This window comes from Lepus europaeus, chromosome 5 (assembly GCF_033115175.1).
Source record: "Lepus europaeus isolate LE1 chromosome 5, mLepTim1.pri, whole genome shotgun sequence".
NCBI classification, from domain to species: Eukaryota; Metazoa; Chordata; class Mammalia; order Lagomorpha; family Leporidae; genus Lepus; species Lepus europaeus.
The window spans coordinates 121,757,763-121,782,280 of NC_084831.1; the positions used below are offsets into that span (position 1 = coordinate 121,757,763).

The 24,518-nt window shown below is 58.7% G+C and overlaps 1 protein-coding gene and 1 long non-coding RNA gene across 4 annotated transcripts; one reads left to right on the forward strand and one right to left on the reverse strand.

The window, feature by feature from the left end:
• LOC133760273 (uncharacterized) lies at positions 1 to 1,237 on the reverse strand. Of its 2 annotated transcripts, none has more exons than XR_009865964.1 (2): positions 836 to 1,237; positions 1 to 715 (listed from the first exon to the last, which is right to left on the reverse strand). It is a non-coding gene; the product is annotated as an uncharacterized LOC133760273 (long non-coding RNA). The 2 variants fall into 2 exon arrangements; XR_009865965.1 differs by having other exon boundaries at positions 1 to 719.
• A 7,078-nt stretch (positions 1,238 to 8,315) lies between these two features.
• RHBG (Rh family B glycoprotein) lies at positions 8,316 to 20,822 on the forward strand. 2 transcript variants are annotated; one of them, XM_062193661.1, is made up of 10 exons: positions 8,316 to 8,544; positions 14,280 to 14,466; positions 14,921 to 15,071; positions 15,175 to 15,322; positions 17,133 to 17,299; positions 17,580 to 17,717; positions 17,846 to 17,979; positions 19,200 to 19,321; positions 20,163 to 20,236; positions 20,397 to 20,822. In XM_062193661.1, exons 1-10 carry the CDS (start codon positions 8,358 to 8,360, stop codon positions 20,463 to 20,465), a joined length of 1,377 nt encoding a protein of 458 aa, XP_062049645.1. In that variant the 5' UTR covers positions 8,316 to 8,357; the 3' UTR covers positions 20,466 to 20,822. The 2 variants fall into 2 exon arrangements, with proteins under 2 accessions (XP_062049645.1, XP_062049646.1); XM_062193662.1 differs by having other exon boundaries at positions 19,200 to 19,306.
• Positions 20,823 to 24,518: the final 3,696 nt, after the last annotated feature.

Here is a 24,518-nt window from a genome sequence, read left to right on the forward strand (position 1 = left end):
TTTAAATAGATACATATTTATTGAATGAATAAGTGAGAAGAATACTGCTTACAACTTGATCCAAGAAAGGATGAGACAGAGGCCAGCCAGGGGGCACAGCCCAGCCACGGGGGGCTCTGTGCCCGGGGGTGGAAGTGCGGGCCCTCGCTGCCCCCGCTCCACCCGCGGCTCCGCGTCTTCGGACTGAGCGGCGGCGCCAGCTGGCGCTCTAAGCCCAGGCTGAAGGGGCCGGAAAGCGATGTATTGACTGCGCTCTGCCGCCAGGTGGCGGGCTGCCCCCAGGGGATGGGCCCAGATGGCACAGAAGGCCCCGAGAGGACCCCAGCGGGGAGGGGCAGGTGGAGATCTGGATGTTGGGGGCCGCTTCCCCCGGGCGCCGTCAAGGCTGCACACTCTCACCTCCGGAGCGCTGCATCTGCTGCTTCCTCTGCCTGGGGCACCCTCCTAGGACCCGGTGAGATTCTTGGGCGGCTGTGGTGGTGCAGCACTTTGGCCTGGGCTGGAGCACCCGCATCCCCAGATGGAGTCGCACCTCCACTTCCCATTCAGCTTCTTGCTAACGCTCATCCTGGGAGGTGATGGCTCAAGTACTCGGGGCCCTGCCACCCATGCTGCAGACCCGGATTAAGTTTCTGGCTCCTGGCTTCCGCCTGGCCCAGCACCAGCGGCCGTTGTAGGCATTTGGGAAGTGAACCGAAGGATGGAACATTTCTCTCTGCCTTCAAATAAATAAAAAAGAAGCAAACAGGCTTTTAAACAAATTCCCCTCCTCACATCCTCCCCATTTCTCCCTATAACCCAGTTGTCCAGCTCCCCTGCCCCTCCACCCTCTCACCCAGCTCTGCCTCTGTAAAAGCCCTTAGGCCGGCCGAGGGACTTCCGTGTGCTCCAGGAGTGCAAGGGCAGCGTCTGCTGCCCACTGCTGTGCCCGCAATGCGTAAGGCAGGCCTGTTGGACCTCGCCCATCTGACTCACCAAGCAGCTGTTAAAGGAACAACCAAGTGGCTACGGCTTTGCCTAACAGCATCCAGAACCCCCATCACAAACCCCTGTGTCTGGGGGGCTTGGTTTGCTGGCGGGGCTGCAGGAAGCCCAGGGACTAGATGTGCACAAGAGGGGATGGAGTCCTCCTGTGTTCATAGCCCACTCCGATCCCCACCACAGCCACAGGCTGCTGGGAGCCAGCATCTCCTACCAGACTTTAAGCACCCCTCCCCCCACCTCCATTCCCGCCCTGGTGTGGGGACCTCTTCCACCCCCCCCCCGCAACCCCCCTCCCCCGCCCTAGGTCCTGGGCAGAGAAGATGTTGCCTCCATCCTTGACGGTTTTTTCTGTTCCTGGATGTTTGCAAGAATGGAGGGGAGGCCAAAGCTGGCCTTGGAGAGGAGCCAGGTCTAAGCCCCGGGCACCTGGACAGGACAGCTCCCGGCAGAGGGAAGGGGCAGGCTGTCCGCCAGCTCGCCTTGCCGTCCGGGGTGCGGTATGGTTTTGGCTGGTTTGCTTGTGCTGCTGGTGCTGCTGGTGCTGGAATCCCCTGGAGAAGTAGAGGAGAGACCCGGGGGTGAGGCTGTGGCTTTACATCCCCTCCTCCCCTCTGACTGCAGTCACATCCATGTAGCTCATTCCTAGAAGCAAGCCCTCCACACCCTGGGACTCCCTCCTGTTTTTCCTTTGCAGGGACCACTTGAGAGTTGCCTGAACCCCTTTAGTTACATGAACCGAGGACTGAGGGGTGGGCACCGTGGTGCAGAGGGCTAAGCTTCCCCTTACGACGCCCTCAGCTCACACTGGAGTACCTGGTTCGAATCCCAGCTACTCTGCTTCCGATCCAGCTTCCTGTTGTTAAGGAGCATCCTGGGAGGCAGCAGGTGATGGCTCAAGAAGTTGGGTTCCAAGGGGCCAGCACATTGCCATAGCAGGTAAGGCCACCGCCTGCAGTATCAGCTTCCCATATGGGCGCCAGTTCGTGTCCTGGCTGCTCCACTTCCAATCTATGTACCTGCTAAATGGCCTGGGAAAAGTGACAGAAATGCCCTAGGTGTTTGGGCCCCTGCTACTCTCATGGAAGACCTGGATGAAGCTCCTGGCTCTTGGCTTTGGCCTGGCCCAGCCCTGCCCGTTGTGGTCATTCGGGGGAGTGAACCAGCAGATGGAAGATCTCTCTCTCTCTCTCTCTCTCTCTCTCTCTCTCTCTCTCTCTCCCTCTCTCTCTTTGCCTTTCAAATAAATAAATAAGCAACTAAAGATTGAGGCCGGGTTTTCCTGTGTCTCAGGAAGTGAACACAGTTTCCGTAAGGCCAGTAGCAGAATAAATAGAAAGAAAAGCGAGGAACGGACATATCACGTATGCACGTGTTTCCTTAATAACCGCAGAAGTAGCTGCTTCTCCTATTGGAGACCCAGTGCGTGTCACGTGCTTTGGTGACGTCACCACAGCAACGCCTGTGCGGGAAGCATGACTACCTCTGTGAACAGATGAGGGAACTGAGAATCAACTTGTCCGAAACCTCTTGTGGACCCGGCGGGGACTCTGACTCCTGTCCCTGTCCCTCTGGGGCCACGCGCTTCCCTCCTGCCACTCGCCAGCTCTCAAGGCGTTTGCTGGTCAGGAAGTGGCTCCCATGCCAACAGGAAAGGCAGGTTTTATCCCACTGCACCAGGGCTGCTGCGGGCCCTCGGAACTGGAACGACAGCTCATCCACGGTGACATCCTGGGGACACGGCCTGGCCCTGTTCCCTTTGGTGGTGGAAGGGCAGGGAGGACACCACCACCACCACCCCTGCCCCGGCATTTCCCACGGCACCCGGCATGTAGCAGGGATGCAGAGGGAACGTGCCCAGTGAACACAGGAGGCCTGAGACGCTGGGTGGACGATCGCCTTCCGACAGACTGTTTTCTCCAAGATACTGTCATGAAGAGAGCTTAAGAAATGCAAAGAAGGCTGGCGCCACGGCTCACTAGGCTAATCCTCCGCCTGTGGCGCCGGCACACCAGGTTCTAGTCCCGGTCAGGTCGCCAGATTCTGTCCCGGTTGCCCCTCTTCCAGGCAAGCTCTCTGCTGTGGCCAGGGAGTGCAGTGGAGGATGGCCCAAGTGCTTGGGCCCTGCACCCCATGGGAGACCAGGAGAAGTACCTGGCTCCTGGCTTCAGATCAGTGTGGTGCACTGGCCACAGCGGCCATTGGAGGGTGAACCAACGGAAAAGGAAGACCTTTCTCTCTGTCTCTCTCTCTCTCTCACTGTCTAACTCTGTCAAAATAAATAAATAAATAAATAAATAAATAAATTAATAAAAAAAAAAGAGAGAGAGAGACGTGAGGAAGCTGATCCTGACAAGTGCGGACACGGAGGCCGCCTGGGAGCCTGTGGGGAGAGGAAGTCGTGTGTGACGTACCCTGCCCTGGCCCAACAAACATGCGCAGCAGTGTCCTGCAGGGAAAAGGGAGGCCAGCTGGTCGACCCCCAGAGAGCGGGCATTGAGGATTGTCTATCAGAGCCTCTGCCGTGTCTTCAGACCTGCTCCCCATGTAAGGATTGCCCCCTCTGGGAAGCCTTCCCAGACTACTGCCCCCCCCCCCCCGGGGGGGTGTCAGGAGCACTCCTCAGCATTCCCACGTGGCCTGTGACTCTCACCTGCTCACTCACACCCCCCAGGTGGAGCCCCCTGCCAGGCCAGCAGCTGTACTCAGATCTTGTTCCATTGGTTCCCCAGGGCCAACGCAATGTCTGGCATACAGTAGGTGCTCAATGTGTTTGTTGGATGAAGGAAGGCTCTGCCTCCTTCCAAGTCTCTGTTCAAGAGTTGTCCCTGGGGCTGCTGGGCTGCTGGCCCTTCCCTGTGCCGGGCCCTAGCCCCTGGGGTCCACCCCCACTTCCCAACAGCACCAGGAGTGGGCGTAGAGGGTGGTGCCTGGCCTGCCCCATCTGCTGCTGTGCCCCATGGTGTGTTACAGCCAGTGACCCGGGGCTGCCATTGTGGAGAGATGGAGTTAAGCCACTGCCTGGGATGCTGGCATTCCATCCTGGGGTGCTGCTTCAAGTCCTAGCTGTTCTGCTTCCAATCCAGCTCCCTGCTAATGCTCCTAGGAAAGTAACAGAGGGTGGCCCAAGTCTTTGGGCCCCTGCCACCTATGTGGGAGACCAGATGGAGTTCTGAAGCACTTTGGCCTAGACAAGCGCTGATCATTGTGGCCATCTGGGGAGTGAACCAGCAGATGGAAAATCAATCAATCAATCAATCTCTCTTTCTGCCTTTAAAATAAATGAATTAAATTAAATAAATCTTTTTTAAAAGAAAAGCCATTTGCCACCTTCCTCTGCTTAGCCAATTGGAATAATAATCACCACATTTGTCAAATGCTTAGAAAAATGGCAGCAATGTACATCAGTTATTTGAAATCTTACTGATGATTCCACAAAGGAAATTTATGACTCCCGCAGATAAGGAGACCAGACTTGGGGCTGGCGCTGTGGCACAGTAGGTTAATCCTCCGCCTGCAGTGCCAGCATCCTGTATGGGCGCTTGTTCAGGTCCCGGCTACTCCTCTTCAGATCCAGCTCTGCTGTGGCCTGGGAAAGCAGTAGAAGATGGCCCAAGCGCTTGGGTTCCTGCACCTGTGTGGAAGATGCAGAAGCTCCTGGCTCCTGGCTCCTGGCTTGGGATCGGCTCCGCTCTGGCTGTTGCTGTCCCCATTTGGGGAGTGAACCAGCGGATGGAAGACCTTTCTGTCTCTCCCTCTCACTGTAACTCTACTTCTCAAATACATAAAATCTTTGTTAAAAAGATAAAATAAAATAGAAAAAGGTGACTCTAAGGGGGCCCAGTACCCTGCCCAAGGTCACATAACACAGATGTGATGGTTCAATGAAGCCGTTTCTGACTGGTGCTTTGCTGCTTTTCTCTTTTTCCTCCCCTGAGCACTGGGATGGCTCAGGGGAACTAAAGGATCTAAGTGGTTTTGGGGATTCCTGAGCCTGTGGAGAGAAGATGACCCAGGTCGGGTGTAGCTCCAAGCAACCCCAAGCTACTCAGTCACCTCCGAGATGGGCCTCCAGGGACAGCCTGGCCAGACTAGGTCCAGGCAGGAGCAGACACCTGTGGTCCCTTTGGCTACACTTTAGACGCTTGGCTGGTCACAGATGAAAGCAGGAGACAGGTCAAGATTGGGTGGATCTCAGGCAGGCAGGACAGGAGCTGGTAAAGGAGTAAGGGGCCCTCAGAGGAGGCCTGGGGTGGAGGGAGGCGTGAGAGATGAAGCATCCCACCACTGTGCCAGAGCTGCCAGGGCTGGGGTCCCACATCCCTGGCATCAATTGGCAACCTAGAAGAACACCATGGACTGAGCCTCTCCACAGTGCTTGGCAGGTGGTGGGCCAGGAGAGCCCTCCCAGCTGGTGGTATTGCAGGGGAGCCTACAGAGGGGTAGCGTGGGCCAGGGGGACTCTCCAAATGACAGAGTCTCTCTCTGCTGGACCAGGGCCCATACTGGCTAGCACCCACTAATAGTCAAATGTCAGTGTCATTGCAAACAAGTTGGCAAACAGCTGCTGTCCAAAGGTCTCCAAGTGTACTCTCTAGAGGATGGCCCGGCTCTTGTGGGCCTTCTCGGGGCTCCCTCTGAACCCCCTGATAGCCCAGCAAATAAAAGGGCAGCCCACCGCCAGGGCAGGGGCCCCCAGGACCCAGCCCTGTGTCATAGCTTGACTAGAACCTATCTCACAGCCCCAGGACCTGGCTGAGTTGGCACTCAGTGAATTATGTACTGAATGGATGAAAGAGCAGCAGGGGAGAACGAAAACCAGAGGCCCAGAGGGGTTCAAAGGGAATCCCAGATGAGATGCAAATGAGGAGGCTGGAGGCTGGGAGGTGGCTCCCAGGAGGGGTTGGAAAGGGCCGCCCCATTCCTTCTGCTCTCCTTGCTTCTGCAGCTTTTAAAGACTCTTTTCTTGTGGCACAGCAGGTTAAATCCCCTGCCTGCAGCACCAGCATCCCATATGGGCACCAGTTCAAGTCCTGGCTGCTCCACTTCCTATCCAGCTCCCTGCTAGAAAGCAAAGCAGCAGAGGATGGCCCAAGTCCTTGGGCCCCTGCACCCATGTGGGCGACCCAGAAGAAGCTCCTGGCTCCTGGCTTTGGATTGGCCCAGCTCCAGCCATTGCAGCCCTTTGGGGAGTGAACCAGCAAATGGAGGACCCCCCCCATCTCTCTTTTTCTGTAACTCTGCCAATCTTTAAAAAAAAAGGGGGGGGGACTCTTTTCTAGGGCCTGTCCACTCCTTACCTGGGCAACCCGGAGCCACCCCCACTTCCAACCAGGGCTCAGGAAGTGTCTCTGGGGCAGAAGGCTGGGCCTGGGAGAGGCCCCAGATGCTGAGTCGTTAACCAGAGATGCTAGGAAACAACCCTCCTGCTGACCAAGTAGTGAGGGTCCCCGGGACCACAGTGGCCCCGAGAGCCTGCTCAGCCAGCACCCTCCTGTGTCCCAGCTGTGCCTTCAGATGAAGAAGGCTGGAGACCTGGAACCCAACCATCCCCCAGCGAACGTGCTGGACGAGGGCACAAGCCTGTGCAGTGAGGACAACAGGGGAAAGGGCGGAACCGGACAAGAAGGGACAGCCTGGCTCCTACGAGGCGCTACCCCCTGCGTGGGTTCTGTGAACCTGGGCGTGGCAGCTCTTTTAGGCCTGGGTTTGCCACAGGCCCCTCCCACACAACAGCCCCCTCAGACGGGGGGGGGGGGGGGGCTGGTAGGGGCAGCAGTATAGACAGAGAGCTTCCCCTCCCACCAGCCCCACTGAGAGGGGCCTTCAGCTCCCCTTCTTTGGAGCCCCCTGGGGGATTACAGGTGTGAACATCAGACCCACAGTGCTAGGGACCCCCTCCCCCACTTTCCAGAAAACCCTACAGGGGCCCAGCACCCAACGGGTAGAAGCCTTCAAGGCCTCTCCTGACTCCTCACCCCAGCCTCGGTTTCTGCACACTTTTTTTTTTTTTTTTAAGATTTATTTATTTATTTGAAAGGCAGAGTTACAGAGAGGCAGAGGGGGAGAGAGAGAGAGAGAGAGTGTGTCTTTCATCTGCTGGTTGGCTGGAGCTGGGCCTATCTGAGGCCAGGAGCCAGGAGCTTCTTCCTGGTTCCCCTGTAGGTGCAGGGGCCCAAGGACTTGGGCCATCCCCCACTCCCCAGACCACAGCAGAGAGCTGGATGGGAAGTGGAGCAGCCGGGACCCGAACTGGTGGCCATATGGGATGCTGGTACTGCAGATAGGGGCTTTAACTCGCTGCACCACAGTGCCAGCCCCCTCTGCACACTCTGCTGCCACTGCTAGGCTTCTGTCTGTGCTGATGACAGCTTGGGACAAGTGCCCTCCTCCTTCCCCACTTGCCCACTGCCCAGGTGGTCCTTCCAGAAGGCCTCCCCCCCCCCGCCCCGCCCCGGAAACGGCCCCCTCCCTTGCTCCCACCCTCAGGGGCTGCGCAGACCCCCTACTGGGCCCCACAGCTTCCAGGCCTCCCTGCGTCTCATACTTACCCCCAAGGTAACCGAATCCCTCCCGAATGTCCATCTCCGGACTGGACAGCGTCTCCTGGAGGGTGCCTCGTTCACAGGAAGCTCTCGAGAAATGTCTATACCGGGGCCGGGTAGATGCGAATCTGGCTTGTGCCTTTGGGGTCTCCTGAGCAGGAAGACCCTGCAGCCTCTCCCTCTGCAGGTGCCTCTCGTGCGTCCGGAGCCGCGGAGGGTGTCAGCTCGGCCGCTCAGCCTGCAGCGGCGAGGAAGGAGGGGCACAGTGGGCAGAGGCCGAGGTGGAGAGGCACAGGCAGCCCCCACGTGGTTGGTTAATAGTCAAGCCCGCGGAGGCTTTTATCTCAGTCTCCATCTCTGTTCTCAGGAGGGGAAGGATTGAGCAACCCCTCAACGCTTGCTTAACCCTGCAGGGGCCAGCAGGTTGGGAGCCGCTCCCCAAATTAACACCAAGTTGGAGGGGTGCATGACCACAGCTGTGCCCCAGCAGAGCAGAGCACAGGAGCGCCTCCGCGGACCTGCTCCAACCAGAATAGTGCTCGACTCTGCTGGGCCAAGCACACGGGGCCTGGGGGTCCCAACGCCTAGCCCTCCCAGCTTTTGCCTCTAGGCCAAGTTGGGGGCCTAGTCCCCCCTCCCTCGCTGTCCCCTCTTCACGTTGGGGGCATCTTATAAGGAGCGGCTGAGGGCGCGGCCTCCAGTGGATCGGTACCCTGTGGGCGGGGCCCTGGGCGTGTCCCCCATGTGGGCGGGGCCTCTCGGGGCTAAACCTGCCGAGCCTGCCCCGGGAGTCAGCCCCGCGGTGCGCGGCGCCAACACGAGCCCGGTCCCATGGCGAAGTCTCCCCGCCGCGCCGCGGGCCGGCGACTGCTGCTGCCCCTGCTGTGCCTGCTCTTCCAGGGCGCCACTGCCATTCTCTTTGCCATCTTTGTCCGCTACGACCAGCAAACCGACGCTGCCCTCTGGCATGGGGGCAACCACAGTAACGCGGACAATGAATTTTACTTTCGCTACCCAAGTGAGTGCGGGAGAGGGTGCGCGGGAGCAAAGATCTGCAGCTCCCTGGACTCTGTGGGGAGGGGGCACTTGGGTGCCCAGATCTGTCCGTGGCAGGGTGGGGGGTCCTGTTGCTCTGGGACGAAGGGGAAGGGGCCCCGGAGTTTAACACCCTTTCCCCAGGGTCCCAGGTACTGTGCTGGGGCTGGCACAGGCATGATCTCACTCAGCCTAGGAGGCAGAAAAAGTGGAGAAACTGAGTCCCGTGGAGGTTGAGTGACTGGTTCAGGGTGGAGGAGCCGGGATTTTCACCTGGATCTAAGCGGCAGCGTGAATGGCTCCCTTGCCCGCCCCCCGCCCCCCACCTCCCATGTGGGCAACTGAACTCTGCTGGGCTGTGCCCGAGCCTCTGCCTTTCCCAGGAGCGCTGTCCTGACCACAGGAAGAGAATCCCGCTGGGCAGGAGAGACAACAGCGTTAGCAGGTGGAGGCGGCAACAACCGGCTCAGGCATTTCTCCCCAGTCCCTTAGAGCTGGTCCCACAGAGCAGCAGCCCCAGACCTGGTGGGAAGGCAGGGCTGGGTCAGCAGCCCCTTTCAGAGGGGAGGAGGCAGAGCCCTGGGGAGAGTTGGAGCCAGGCCTGCACCCCGAGGGTTTCAGGAGAGGCTAACCCTTTGATGGGGACAGATTGAGCCTCTCCCTCAAGCTGGGGGCCCTGCCTTGTAACTCGGGCCCTAGGGAGCTAGGAGCAGGAACACCAGACCTCCCAGATGTCAACACAAATGGACAGGCATTTTCAAAGCCTCAGTTTTCCCCATCTGAGCAATGGGACAAAGGATGCCTCCATTTGAAGGACACGCATCAAACAAGGCCTAGGGTGCAATCGTCTCCCCTGAAAACCCGTAGGCTGTTATTACCCTACTTTCCTTTCTTTTCTTTTTTAAATATTTATTTTATTTATTTGAAAGACAGAGTTACAGAGAGAAGTAGAGACACAGAGAGAGGTCTTCCATCTGCTGGTTCACTCCCCAAATGGCCACAACGGCAGGAGCTGAGCTGATCCAAAGCCAGGAGCCAGGAGCTTCTTCCAGGTCTCCCACGTGGGTGCAGGGACCCAAGGACTTGGGCCATCTTCTACTGCTTTCCCAGGCCATAGCAGAGAGCTGGATTGGAAGAGGAGCAGCCGGGACTAGAACCAGTGCCCATATGGGATGCCAGCACTTCAGGCCAGGATTTTAACCCGCTGCCGGCCCCATTACCCTGCTTTCTGTATGCAGAGTTGATGGCTCTCTGTCACCACCTCGCCCCCTCTAAGCCCCAGCAAGATGAAGCTGACAATGCTGAGGACAGAGCGTGGGGAAGAAGCATCAAGACATGAAGCATCAAGTTCCACAGCCATCATTTTTTAAAAAAAGATTTTATTTATTTATTTCAGAGGTAGAAAGAGAGAGACCTCCAGCTGCTGGTTCACTCCCCAAATGCTGCAATAGCTGGAGCTGGGCCGATCTGAAGCCAGGAGCCAGGAGCTTCTTCCAGGTCTCCCACACAGGTTCAGGGGCCCAAGCACCTGGGCCATCCTCCACTGCTTTTCTAGGCCATAGCAGAGAGCTGGATCAGAAGAGGAGCAGTCGGGACATGAACCGGTGCCTATGTGGATGCTGGCACTCAGGCAGAGACTTAGCCTACTACGCCACAGTGCCGCCCCCGATCAGCATCCATCTTGCGAGAAGGGGCTAGGATTCCTCCTATCTCCAGCGCTGACTGCAAAAGATAAACCATGGAAGCTGGAATCAAAATGAGAGCCACAGAGGCAGGCATCCGGCCTAGCGGCTAAGACACTGCTTGTGACGCCCGCCTGCCATGTTGGAGCACCGAGGTTCCTGTCCTGATTTAGCTTCCTGCTGTCCACACTGGGAGAGGCAGCACCTGATGCTTGATTGTTTGGGGTCCTGCAGCCCATGTAGGTGACTTGGCTTGAGTTTCCAGCTCGTGGACCAGCAGGGGCAATGAACCAGTGAATACGAGATCTCTCTCTCTCTCTCTCTCTCTCTCTTTCTCTCTCTCTTTCTCTCTCTCTTTCTCTCCCTTTCACATACATACATACATACATTTAAAAACAGAGCCACAGAGCTGAAGTGGCAGGTGCTCAAGGACATCCATTTGCCCAGAGAGAGAAGGGGATGGCCCAGTCCGGAGGTGGGGAGCAGTAAGCTGTCGTCCTGGGCTTTGACCTGGCTGCTTGCTCCTCCTGGGGCTTGACCCAGACCCTCAAAACTCCCCCTGGAGCTCAGACTGCACCCCACGACTGCAATGCTGGGCTGCCCTTGGGCCGCAAGGAGAGTCAGCTGTGGGGTTCCCTCCTCTTTTTTTGCTGTTTCCATCCCCGTGGACTTTGCACCTGCCATGGGAGAAGGTTGGAGAAGAGGGAGGTGTGAGGTCCATAGAGCCAGGGCTTTGATGAGCCGGGTCCTCATCTGTGCTTGTGCCACAGGGACAGGGTCAGGGCCAGGGGGAGGTGTAGTCACTGCGCTTGATTTAGGAGATGAAAGCGAGCCCTGGCCCCTGGCCAGTGCCGAGGAGATGACAACAGCCCTCCCAGCCCGGCTGGTCCGTCTCGCTCAGCAGTGGAGCGAGAGCCAGCCAGGCCGTGGGCCCTGCCCAGGATCACATGGCTGCTTACGTATGGAGCCCGCCCAGCACGAGGGCTCTAGATTCCCTGTGTGCAGCCTGCCCCTCGAGCTAAAAGCCTCCAACTCCATGAGGCAAGAGACGGAAGTGAGAGCGAGAGGGAAAGAGCCAGGGCTGGGGGGGCAGGATCAGGGGTGCTGGGAGGAGTGGGGGCGGGGGTGTGGCCACGACCTGAGGCTGTGACCTCTTCTAGGAGAACCCCGCCCCGTGGTCCTCCTGGGGCAGGTGGGAGGAGTGGGGGCGTGAGAAGTGACCGCCCCAGCTCCTCTTCCCTTCTGCTTTGTGAGACCCTTGAAGCCCCAGCTGTAATTGCTCCCTTGTTCCCCAGTGTGGTCTTGTCAGCAGGAGTAGGAGGTGGCTCTAGAGGGCTTTTATCTTTTTTTTTTTTTTTTAAGATTTATCTATTTATTTGAAAGGCAGCATTACAGGGAGGCTGAGGTCTTCCATCTGCTGGTTCACTCCCCAAAAGGCCACAACAGCTGGAGCTGGGCCGATCCAAAGCCAGGAGCCAGGAGCTTCTTCCAGGTCTCCCACTCTGGTGCAGGGACCCAAGAACTTGGGCCATTTTCAACTGCTTTCCCAGGCTATAGCAGAGAGCTGGATCAGAAGTGGAGCAGCTGGGACTTGAACTGGCGCTATATGGGATGCTGGCACTGCAGGTAGTGGCTTTACCCTCCAGGGCTTTTATCTTCTACTCAACTGAAAGTCAGGTTGTTGATTGGGCTGGGTGGGCGGCAGGCTCATCCTGACCCCTTAAGGATCCCTTAAAGGGACAGTTGAGAAGTCATTTTAGCCATGCCCCTGTCTCCAGCCTGAAGACCCCTACCCAGAGCCCAAGGAGAAGCTCTCCAAGTGGAACATTCCCCAGGGAAGGGGCTCTCAGGGTGCTGAGGCTCCAGCTGGAAGTCCAAGGGGCTGAATTTTTGTTCCAAACAAGCCTGGGACAGGAAACGTAAACACAACTGCCCTTTAAGACCAGTTCTGCAATGGCGCTGAGCCATGCAGCCCAGCCCCCGTCTGAGACCTCGGGCACAGGGACAAACACGGGGACAAACTCGGCATCCTGAGGGAACTTAGGCTGTGAGTTCTATGCGACACCTCGCACTCTCCGTTGGGTTTTAAGATCTGGGTGACATGGGAAGCAGACAGCGTTGGGGACCCTCAGTGAAGCCAGTGGGACCTCCAGTTCTAGTGCACCTTCTGCCTGCAGACTCATTTCCTGTCCACCCCTAGATCCACACACACAAAAAGCATAAAGGTTTTCTTTTTTTTTTTTTCTCTCTCTCTCAAAGTTATTGATTGTAGTCTCAAGTTCAATGCTAATTTTCTGGTCTGTTGTTGCCTCTTCAGATGAAATAAAAATGACCATGGTTTTTTTCTTTATAATCTACCTCTTTCTCTTTTTTAAATTTTTTTAATTCAGAAGCTTTTATTGGGATTCTGCTCCCGGGCGAGGTTCCCCAGTCCCAACAGAGCGGGGCCCGGGGAAGTCGCGCGTCAGAGATTGGGAGGGCTCCTTTTATAGATACAGGGCATGGGGGTTAAAGGTTGAGGCGGGTATGATCCTCATTGGTTGACCTTTAGGTACCCACAGGGACCTTGACAAGGACTTTTGTTCCCCGGAAGTACAGGTAGGGACTCTCCATTCCCGGAAGTACAGGCCTTCCTTCCATGCGGATCCCAAAGCTACCATCCCGACCTTTGACCTTTTGTTGATAGGAAAGGAGGTGACGATGAGTCTCTCTGGCTACTTCCTGCTGACTGGGGACTTGGTCTACAAGGGCCCCCTGGGGGTATCTTGGGGCTCCGCAGGGACAGGCATGTATGGATGGAGAAGCATCTGGTTGCTGAAGGCCTCGGTTCATTCCATTATCACCTGCTGTAAACATGATCTATCTCTTTCTCCAAGAGACTTGAGGTCTCTTTTTACAGCAAAAACGTGCACAGAGGCCGCTGTTTGGTGTGGCAGTGACGATGCCACTTGGGATGTCCCCACCCCACATTAGAGTGTCTGGGTTTGAGTCCCGCTTCCTGCCAATGGGCACCTTGGGAGGCAGCAGGTGATGAATTGAGCTTCTGCTGCCCACATGGGAGACCAGATTGAGTTTGGGGCTCCTGGTGTCGGCCTGGCCTGGCCCTAGACACTGTGGGCATTTGGGAAGTGAACCAGCAAGTGGGACATCTTTGTCTCTGTCTCTCTGCTTTTCAAATAAATTTCACAAGAAAAGAAAACAATCTTTAAAGCTCATGGGAAATGGAACTAAACATTTATTAAAGTAGAAAAAAAAAAAGCTCTCATGTAAAAAAATGGAGAGAGAGGCTCTGAAGTATGATGAATGGAGGTTAGACATCAAGGACTTTCTGGGGCCAGTGCTGTGGTGTAGCCGGTAAAGCCACCACCTGCAGTGCCGGCATCCCATATAGGCATCGGCTCCAGTTCCAGATGCTCCACTTCTGATCCAGCTCTCTGCTATGGCCTGGGAAAGCAGTAGAAGATGGCCCAAGTCCTTGGGTCCCTGGGAGACCTGGAGGAAGCTCCTGGCTCCTGACTTCAGATCAGCCCAGCTCCAGCGGTTGTAGCCATCCTGGGAGTGAACCAGGGGATGAAAGACCTCTCTCTCTCTCTCTGTAACTCCGCCTTTCAAATAAAAACAACAACAACAACAACAACAAAACTCTATAAAAAAGAAGAAGGACTTTCTGGCAGAAAGAAAAGGTTGAAAAACAGCCTAAATGGGGAGAGAAATTTGAGCAGGGAGGGGCAGGGAGGAGCACAGGTCATCCCTTCAGGCAGTAGTGGAGGGAGAGGAGGAGCAGGGAATGAGCACAGGAGTAGGGCAGAAGGCTCTGCTCCCTGCTCTGACCCAAGACAGCAGCCCTGGTCTGGGCCCACTGCCCCACGCTGGCTGGCTGCACAGGTGGCTCGGGCCTGGGGAGTTTTACAGGCTCAGCTGCACCTCAGAGCAGTCCCAGCTAGTGAGGGCTGGGGGCCCCGGCAGGTTGGTTGATGGGTCATGGCCGGGCAGCTCCTGATGCCCCGCCCCCGCGCCGTGCCCCTGCCCACCGCAGGCTTCCAGGACGTGCACGCCATGGTCTTCGTGGGCTTCGGCTTCCTCATGGTCTTCCTGCAGCGCTACGGCTACAGCAGCCTGGGCTTCACCTTCCTCCTGGGCGCCTTTGCCCTGCAGTGGGCCACACTGGTGCAGGGCTTCCTCCACGCCTTCCACGGTGGCCACATCCATGTCAGCATGGAGAGGTGGGCAGCGGTGCCTCCCCACCGACCCCACCACCACCACCAAGCCCATCTGGGAGGCCCCTGCCCAAGGCGCCCAGCTCAAAGCCTGACCTGCTGACCCCGTGTAAACGTTTGGTCCGCCCGCTGATTTCTGTCCTCGCCGCCACACACTCCACCCCTATTACCAGTCGGGTAGCTGGATGGAAAAAAGTGGGGTTTGGAGGAGCTCTGGGCTCAAGTTCTGGCTCCTCCACGTGTTGCGTGTGGGGTCGGCCGGGTCCCGGAACATCCTGGGGTAGGTGACAGGTGACCCCTTCCGCCAGCCCAGCGGGCGACAGCTCCCGCTCCTTGCCTCTGCTCCCAGCCCCACCCCTCCCCGCGCACCCTGCGTGGTGCTGCCCTGTGTTGTGCCGGGCAGGAACCCCGAAGCCACTTCTCTCCCCGGCCCTGTGCTCCCCCTTCCGCCCAACCCCAGCCTGATCAACGCTGACTTCTGCGCTGGAGCCGTGCTCATCTCCTTCGGCGCCGTCCTGGGCAAGACCGGGCCTGCACAGCTGCTTCTCATGGCTCTCCTGGAGGTGGCGCTGTTTGGCCTCAACGAGTTTGTGCTCCTGTGTCTCCTGGGGGTGAGAGCCGGGCGGGGATGGGCTGGGGGCCAGCGGAGCCCCGGGCCGCCCGGGAAGGGGCTGTCCCCACCCCCACCCCCGCCATCTCCGCCGTCCTCCCCAGGTGAGAGATGCGGGCGGCTCCATGACCATCCACACATTTGGTGCCTACTTCGGGCTGGTCCTCTCGCGGGTCCTCTACAGGCCCCACCTGGAGAAGAGCCAGCACCGCCAGGGCTCCGTCTACCATTCGGACCTCTTTGCCATGATCGGTGAGTCCCGCCGGGGGGGAGGGGGGCGGTATGGGGGGGAGCAGGCATCTCCCGGTGAGGTCTGGTGCTGCCTGGTGTCCTCGCGATTTCAGCTGGGAACTGCCCTCTCTTTGGGACTCTGCTCTGAGTCCAGGAATCAGCGCTCAATGTTCCCGAGTTTTCCGACCAGATTCTTAGAGCTCAAGCTCTGTGGGGTCCTCACTGCCCTAGATCCATTCCCCGGGGACCTTTCGTAAGCTACCTCAGTCTCTGCTTCTAACCTTCCAGAACAGGTGGGCGTGGCCTAGCACTTTGATGCCAGCTAACACGCCTGCAGTCCGTGTCCCGGTCCCGGGCTTCCATGCCTGGTCGGGCCTCTGACTCCAGCTCTTGCTAATACTTTCTGGACACAGCAGGTGATGGCTCCAGTAGCTGGCTCCCTGGGCTCCTACCACCCGGGTGGGAGACCTGGACTGAGTTCCTGGCTTTGAGAGTGATGGAGTGGATGGGAGTGCTCCCCCTTTCTCTCCATCTCTCAAATAAATAATGAAAGATGTCCAAGCTTCCAGGGCCCCCACACTAGGAACGGGACCCCTCAGCCTGGCACAGCAGCCTCTGCAGGTCTTGGCCATCCTCCCCCAGCCCCCAGCCTCACCCTCCCTACTGCAGGCAAAGTTGGCTTTTCAAAGTCATAGCCCTTGCATCCGGGCCTTCAAACAGATGACCTGTGCCGGCCCCTGGTGCTGTCGTGCTGCGAAGGACCCTGGATTTCCCAGGAGCAGTGGGGTCCCTGCACCCCGGGAGCCCCAGCACCACTTGTCCCTTCTCTGCGCGCCTCTCTGCCTTCACAAACAGCAGCCGGGAAAAGCAAACCTGGGTTATTTGGTCACAGAGGTGTGGGCTAGGGACCACAGCTCCCGCTCTCGCATTAAGGAGAGAGGCAGGTTTTTGTATTCCTCACCACCTGTGGGTTTGTCCCGAAATGGAGCGGATGGAACTCTAGGGGAGCCGGCACCTGCTGCCCTCTGAGGCCTGCACACATGGCTGAAAGCCCAAAGGCTGCCCTGAGAGTTCCGGGCGGCCCTGGAGAACGACCTTCTCGGGTCTCCTCTGCCTCCCAGCTCCCGTTTCCAGCATGTGGGCTGCGGGGACAGGAACGCGGGCTCTGGGAGGTACATATGTCAGTGTGGATCTTCCTGCGGACTGCGGGGCTGCAGGGAGAAGCCACACTCTGTGGACAGCACAGTCCCTAGGCTTGTACCCTGCTGGCCCTGCAGGGCCCTGTAGGGCCCCAGCCTTGCCCCTCCCCCTGTCCCGTGTGCTGGCCCCCAAACACGCAGGCCTGGTGTGTCCAGTGCTGCCCAAGCTGAGGCCCCCTCCTGAGCACTGCCGTGGTTGGGGGGTGGGTGGGCTCCCTCCCCATAGGGGGTTGAGGGCATCCGAATGGTTTTCCTGGCTGGTATGCGGAGGACTGCCCCCCCCCCCGCCCTTGGCACAGGGCCTGACATGCAGTCACCTTTGCCCTTTGTCTTTTCCTTGTCTGATACTTAAAGACCAAAACCCCAATTCAACCCAGTGGTTTTCAATCAAGTGGTTTTCTGTTGTGCTGGTTCCCTCCACTGGCTGCCATGTGTTGAGCACTTAGGACCTGCTAGGCCTTGGGCTATGCATCACCTCATTTAGCCCTCACTTTAGAGGTATCACCATCATCATCAACCCCACTTTACAGAGGGGAAACAGGTTGCAGATGGTTTGCCTGCAGTTACACATGCCATACTGTAGGGGGAGCCACGTACTTCCCATGCTTTCTGCCTGCTTGCCCACCACTTAGGGACCATCTTCCTGTGGATATTCTGGCCCAGCTTCAACTCGGCGCTCACATCACGGGGGGACGGGCAGCCCCGGACGGCCCTCAACACCTACTACTCGCTGACCGCCAGCACCCTCAGCACCTTTGCCTTGTCGGCCCTGGTCGGGAAGGATGGGCGGCTGGACATGGTACGGGAGGGGCGGGGAGCTCTGAGACCCTGCCAGGAAGAGTCTCCAGGGCAACCAGTAAGGGCACAGGCACAGGGGACTCCATCTGCTCTGGCAGGGGCTGGGGGTGGGGTGATGGGCAGAGTGGGAGGAGACCACAGGACAATAGCAGGGTTGGTGTTAGGTGGCGGGGACTTCCAGCAGCCAGAGGTGCCGCCACGGGGGCTGGGTTGGGGTGAGTGTGAGTGTGAGGAGGACCTGGAAAAGCCCCCTGAGGTCGTGTTCTTCCCTGCTTCCACAGGTGCACGTCCAGAACGCAGCGCTGGCTGGAGGCGTTGTGGTGGGGACCGCCAGTGAAATGATGCTGACACCATTTGGTGCTCTGGCAGCTGGCTGCTTGGCTGGGGCCGTCTCCACGCTGGGGTACAAGTTCTTCACGGTATACTTGCCTCTTGGGGCCTTAGGGTGAACGTGGAACCTTCAGTGCCTTTCCTGCTGCCTCTCCCATGCGCCCAGGGTCGGGAAGGAGTGGGAGACCCAACACTGATTGTCTGTCTTGTTCTCCAGCCCATCCTTGAATCAAAACTCAAAATCCAAGACACTTGTGGTGTCCACAACCTCCATGGGATGCCAGGGGTCCTGGGGGCCCTCCTGGGGGCTCTTGTGACGGGGCTGACCACCCATGAAGCCTATGGAGATGGGTGAGTTTCCCCCAATCCATTCTGCCATCATTTTTCTGAAGTGGCCTCCCTCACTCTCCTCCCCTGTGGGCCAACAACAACAAAAAAGTGGTGTCTGCTTCTATCCATCCACTCATCCCATCCATCCACCTACTACCCACCCACCTACCTACCCACTCATCCATCCATCTACCTATTCATCCATCTACCCAGTCATCCATCCATCCACCCACCCACCCAACCATCCACCCATCTACCCACCCACTCACCAACCCATCTATCCATCCACCTACCACTCATCCACCTACCTACCCACTCATCCATCCATCTACCATTCATCCATCTACCCAGTCATCTATCCATCCACCCACCCACCCATCTACCCACCCACTCACCAACCCATCCATCCATCCACCTACCTACCCACTCATCCATCCATCTACCATTCATCCATCTACCCAGTCATCCACCCATCCACCCACCCACCCATCGTCCACCCATCTACCCACCCACTCACCAACCCATCTATCCGCCCATCTACGCATCCTTCCATCCATCCATCCACTCATCCAACCATCCATCCACCCACATCCATCCACCCACTCATCTATCCATCAATCCATCTGTCCATCTACCCACTTATTCATACATCCATCTACCCACCCCCTCATCCATCAATCCATCCATCTACCCACTCATCCATCCATCTACCCACTCATCCATCCATCTACCCACTCATCCATCCATCCACCCATCCACTCATCCACCATTCATCCACCCACCTGTCCATCCATCCATCTTCTGGAGCCAAGGAAACTGGGGTGAAAAAGACCAACTCAGACTCCCTCTTGCTCCTCAGTCAAGTGCAGCAGGAGGTCAGTGAACAAATGATTTCAAGAGTGTTGAGTATTACTAAAGCGTCCATGGAACAAAGCAGCTGTTAGGGTATCTATTTTTGCACATGAGGCTCAGAGGAAAGGCAGGTGAAAGTGGCCTTCACACTGAATCTTGAAAGGTGTGTGGGTGCCTCTGGCATAAAAGGGTGGGCGGCTGTAGCAGGCCATGGCCTGGGCTTGAGCAAAGGCCTGGAGCCGGGGCTCAGGCTCTCTTGAGGCCCTTTTGGCTGCTTCGTGTCCACAGTAGGGAGTGCCTGTGTGACTGTCAGCCCTGGCCCTCCACTCCTCCCCACCCTGTCTCACTCACAGCCCCCCACCCTGGCTCTCCACAATCTCTCCCTGCAGCCTTCAGAGTGTGTTCCCACTCATAGCTGAGGGCCGGCGCAGCGCCACGTCTCAGGCCATATACCAGCTCTTCGGGCTGTCTGTCACGCTGCTGTTTGCCTCTGCAGGTGGGGTCCTTGGAGGTGAGTGAGGTTGCCTGGGGCTGAGGGGCTAGGGAGCTCGAGGGAAGGGAGAAGAGGGAGGAAGGGGACCCAGTGGAGGAAGGGCCATTGGGTTCTGTGCCCTTGGTACTGATTCATTTCCTGAGATACTTACTGAGCACTTACTCTGTAGCAGGCCAGGGGCCGTGTTGTGGGTTCAGGGGTAACCGCCATCAGGTGCGGGAGGTGCCAGGGGAGCTGGAGCCCCCTGGGGGTCATGTGTCTCAGCCCTGTCTGGCTCCCCTGTGCTGCTCCCTCCACCCACTAGAGGGCAGCCCAACCTCAGGCTGAGGTCCAGAAGGGCGGGGCTGAGCCATCTGGGGCACCGCAGCCAGCAAAGGGGGCCTGCCTGACTAACTGCGAAAGCAGAGCACGAAACCTCCCACAGAGGCAGGCTGCCCACTGGCCCTCGGTCAGGCAGTCCTCCTTGATGTCTGGCCTTCGACCTGTGGCCTTCAAAATGCAACCTGACTCAGTGTCCCCATACTCCCACTCTCAGCAAGGTGCAGCCCGGTCAATCACGCAGCGTCTTATTCGATGAGCGCTTTCCACGCACGTCCTGTGTGGGAGGCCACAGGGAGCTGGACAGCTGTGGTCCGTGACCCTCTGTGTGGAAGGCGGGCAAAGGTTCACCTGTCAGGGCTCCTGGGATTACTCACAGGCACCGTGTGCATGGGGCCTGGCACACAGTAGGCGCTCAGCAAGTGCAGTGTGCCCTGCCGGAGCCAGGCTCCACGTTGATCTCACGCCCGCGGCCCAGCTGCGCCCTGTCCCGTGGCTTGGGAGGCAGAGAAGCCACACCTGTCCTTCTGCCCCACCCCAGGGCTCCTGCTGAAGCTGCCCTTCCTGGACGCACCCCCTGACTCCCAGTGCTATGAGGACCAGATGTGCTGGGAGGTGAGACACCAGGGCCCTCGCGCCCTCCGCCCCTTCCTCCCCTTCCCCAGCTGCTGGGCTCCAATCTGCCTCCTTCCTCCCTTGCCTGCTCCTTATCTGGGGTACACGCCCCATCCTGGGAGCTGTGCCTTCACTGCCCCTCCCCCATCCTGCCTTGCAGGTGCCTGGCGAGCATGAGTTCGAGGCTCAGGAAGCTCTAAGGGTGGAGGAGCCAGACACTGAGGCCTAACCCGCCACAGCCCTGCAAACATGCTCTCTGCCTAGAAGACATGACCAGCCACTCCTGGGGAGCTCTTGTCTGGCTCCCATGCCTCCTGGGGCAAGAAAGGAGTCAGAAGGGACCTCCTATCTAAAGACAGCGTCTCCCCAGGGAGAGGGGCAGGGCTGCAGCAGGGACTGCGGGACAGGGGTTGGGGGGAGGGAGCCTCCCCAGCCAGCCCTGCCCTGCCCTGCCCTGCCAGCCTGCAGGTGCAGGTAGAAGGGCCCAGCGGGAGACCCCAAGCTATTGATCCACAGTGTCACTCAGTTGCAGTGGAGACCAAGGCCAGCCTGGCTCTCGGGGGATAAACACTGCCCTGACCCTGGACTCTGTCTGCTGTGATGTGTACCCTGGGAACATGGGAAGTTCCTCCTGTCTTCTTTTTATTTATTTATTTGAAAGTCAGAGTTACACAGAGAGAGGAGAGGCAGAGAGAGAGAGTGAGATCTTCCATCTGATGGTTCACTCCCCAATTAGCTGCAATGGCTGGAGCTGCGCTGATTTGAAACCAGGAGCCAGGAGCTCCTTCTGGGTCTCCCACGCAGGTGCAGGGGTCCAAGGACTTAGGCCATCTTTTACTGCTTTCCCAGGCCATAGCAGAGAGCTGGATTGGAAGAGGAGCAGCCAGGACTAGAACCAGAGCCCATATGGGATGCCGGCGCTTCAGGCCAGGGCGTTAACCCACTGTGCCACAGCACCGGCCCCTCCTCCTATCTTCTAACTCATGATGTGACAACCTCAGGATGGGCAAGGGACATTGTGATGATGAAATGCCACATCCTGGGGTCCAAGGGAAACCCAGTGCCCAGCCTGGGGCTTCCCATCTGCAGGGACAGGGAGCGCGTCATTTCCCAGAAAGCCTGGCTGTTTGTTAGCGGACAGCTGGGGCTGCGAGGCTGCCTCCTTGAAGCAGATGGTGGCCACGAGGACCCTCCCTTTGGGCTGCCTCAGCCAAGCAGGAAGAGGGCTTCTGCAGGGCCTAGGAGGGGCCCAGGAGTTGCTTGCCACAAACCATCACCCAGGTGCCACTGCAGGTCGCTGCGGTCTCAAGACGGAGGAGGCAGGTTTGACCTTTGCTGGCCTGAAATCATTTGACCAGCAGAGGGCGCTCCAGACCCAGCAGAGGAAGATGCAGCCAGCGGGCCCCTCCTTGGTCTTCCTCCAGCCTGACCCCTCCTGCGGGCTGCAGCTCTGGTCCTCCTGCATTCACACCATGAGGCTTTTTGGAGATCTCCCCCTCCACCCCACCCCCCACACTGCACGTCAGGTGGGTGCCGGGGTTTCAGACCTCTCATCCAACGGAGACATCCAGGGCATGGGTGCCTCCTTTCCTACACTGAACTACCTAAACGCTGGCAGGAGCCGATATCCTGCCCCGAGGCAAAACCCTTCAGGTGCATGGAACCCTGGGACAAGGGCAAATGGCCCCTGTCTCAGGCTCCCTCCTCACAGCAGCACAGCAGGGACTGAGCTTAGCTGGAGGAAGACCAAGCACCAGAGGCAAGACCCAGCAGAGTGGCTGTGGGACGGGTCCTCCAGGGAGCCGCCCAGCGTGCTCTCTCCCCTAGCTCCCTTCCTCCCCTGCCTGCCTCCCCACTGCTCCCTGTGCTGAGGCAGAAATGATGGCTGAGATTGCAAAAAGGTGGCCAGCCACTGGCAGCCTCTGCTGGGAGGGAGTTTGGGAGAGCCCGTCCCTCATTCCACCCCAGCCCAGGCAGGTGCAGGTACCCCCAGCCGCTGGGCCCCGCTCTCCAGCTGACATACAAAAGGAGGGAAAGAGGGGATTGAAGCCCAGGGTGAGACCCTCACTGCTGTGGCCCAATCTGAGCAGGGAGAGCTGAGTCTGTTCATTTTCCAACCCGCCCCTCTCCTGCCACTGTTGCCCCCCCCCTTTAAGATTTATTTATTTACTTGAAAGGCAGAGTTAGAGGTAGAAGCAGAGAGAGAGAAAGAGAGAGAGAGAGAGGTCTTCCATCTGCTGGTTCGCTCCCCAAATGGCCACAATGGCTGGAGCTGAGTTGATCAGGAGCTTGGAGCTTCTTCCAGGTCTCCCATGTGGGTGCAGGGGCCCGAGCACTTGGGCCATCTTCTGCTGCTTTCCCAGGCACATTAGTAGGGAGCTTCATTGGAAGTGGAGCAGCCGGGACTTGAACCGGCACCCATATGGGATACTGGCACGGCAGAAGGCGGCTTTACCCGCTATGCCACAGCACTGGCCTCTGCTGCTCCCTTCTTGCCTAGAACCAAGTCTTCTCCCTCCAGGGCCCTCAAAAGTGGACCTTGCTGGGGCACTACCCATTCCCATGTGGAGAGGTTCCCTGGAGAAGAGAAGGGACAGCTGAGCCTCTGCCCGGCCAGCCTCCAAGGGACAAAAGCCTACAGATCCCAGGATGGCCTGCCAACAGCTCCCTGAGACAGGAGGGACCAGATGGGATGACCCTGTGTGCCGCAAGACCTAGAGGGCTGCAAGCTCCCTCACTCCCATGAGGCCTCAACCCTCTGCATCCTGGTCTCCTTGTTTGGGGGTGGGGGACTCTGCCTGGAGCAGGGGGGCTGCACTCTCCTAACCAGTCCTCAGTGTTTCCTCCTCTCCCCCGGCCCCCCTTCCTGTAGTGGGGGGCACCTGGCAATCTGGGTCCTCTACGGATGGTTCTGCCTGGGGGGAGGGGGATGCGCCATTGCTTGTGGTCTGGGGATGGGTTGATCATCCCCTCACTGGTTTCAGGCAGGGAACCAAAGGGCCAGAGAGACAGGTGCCCTCAGAGCCCCTGATGAACTACACCCAGCCCCCTCCCCCTGCCGCTGGTCCCCCACGCGGTGGTCCATCCATTCAGGCTGGGTCAACAGGGTGACAATGAGCAGGTCAAGGAGGCGGCAGGGACAGGGGTCAAGGAGGCTCCCTCCTCACCCCTGCAGGACAATGAGGCCTCTGCCCCTCAGGGACAGCCCCTCTGATCACTGCCATTATTACTCTCAGCGCGCGACAATCGGACACTTGCCCGCTCGTGAACTCTGTCCAGCCCCAACGCCTGAGCTCCGGGACAATGATGGACGAGGACCCTGGGCCCCTGCTTGCTTCCAGGGCCCCACTGATGGGGGATTCAGGCCACACCAGGGTCAGGAGGGAAGCCGGAGCCAGCGCATGGCAGGGAGGCTGTCCCTGCAGCGGCCACTCTGGCCTGGCACAAGCGTGCATGCGCCACAGCTTGGCTTCCTGCATAAGGACACGTGGACAGGCGGCCCCTGGGGCCCAATCACGCTCTGGCCAGGTGTGGCCAGAGTCCCCCCTGCCGGCCTTGAGCCAGGAGCTGCCCCCCTTGACCTCCGGAGGACCCGGGCTGCAAAGCTCGCCCAGCCTGGGAAACACTGAGACCGGCACTATTGGGATTCACATCACGGCGCGCCGCGGGCCCCAGCTCGGGGAGGAATTAGACACGGCGTGGGTGTCCCAAGTGCCGGGCGGTGGCCGGCCCGGGGCAGACAACCTCGCGTCCCCCCACCTCGCCCCGATATTCCTCGCCCACCACCGGGATCCCCCCCCAGCCCGCCGCCTCCCAGCTCTGCGCGCCCCGTCGCCTTTGTCTGCGCCGCCCGCCGCCCAGCTCACCCAGGCCCGTGCGCCCGCCGCCGGCGCGGGAACAATGCGACCCAATGTCTCGGGGCCGGCGGGCCGGCTATGCAAATGCCCAACGGCCTGTGAGAATCCCGTCCGCCGCCTGAAAGGGGCTGGCGGCCCGGCCTGGGGGGCGGGGAGCGGCCACTGCATAGGGATGAGCTGTCGTCGCGGAGCGCCGGGACAGAGCGCCATTGTCTGTGCCGCCGTCGCCGCCTCACCGCTGGGGGAGTCCGCGGCCCGGCAGGAAGGCAGAAGGCGACCGGAACCGGACCCAGGGAGGTGCCCACCTGTCTCCTCCTCACTTCCTTCTCCCCGAAAAGGACCTTGATTTCGGAGTCAGAAGTGATGGGCTCCCCTCTTGGGGTTAATTTAAAAAATTTTTTAAATATGTATTTATTCGAAAAGAA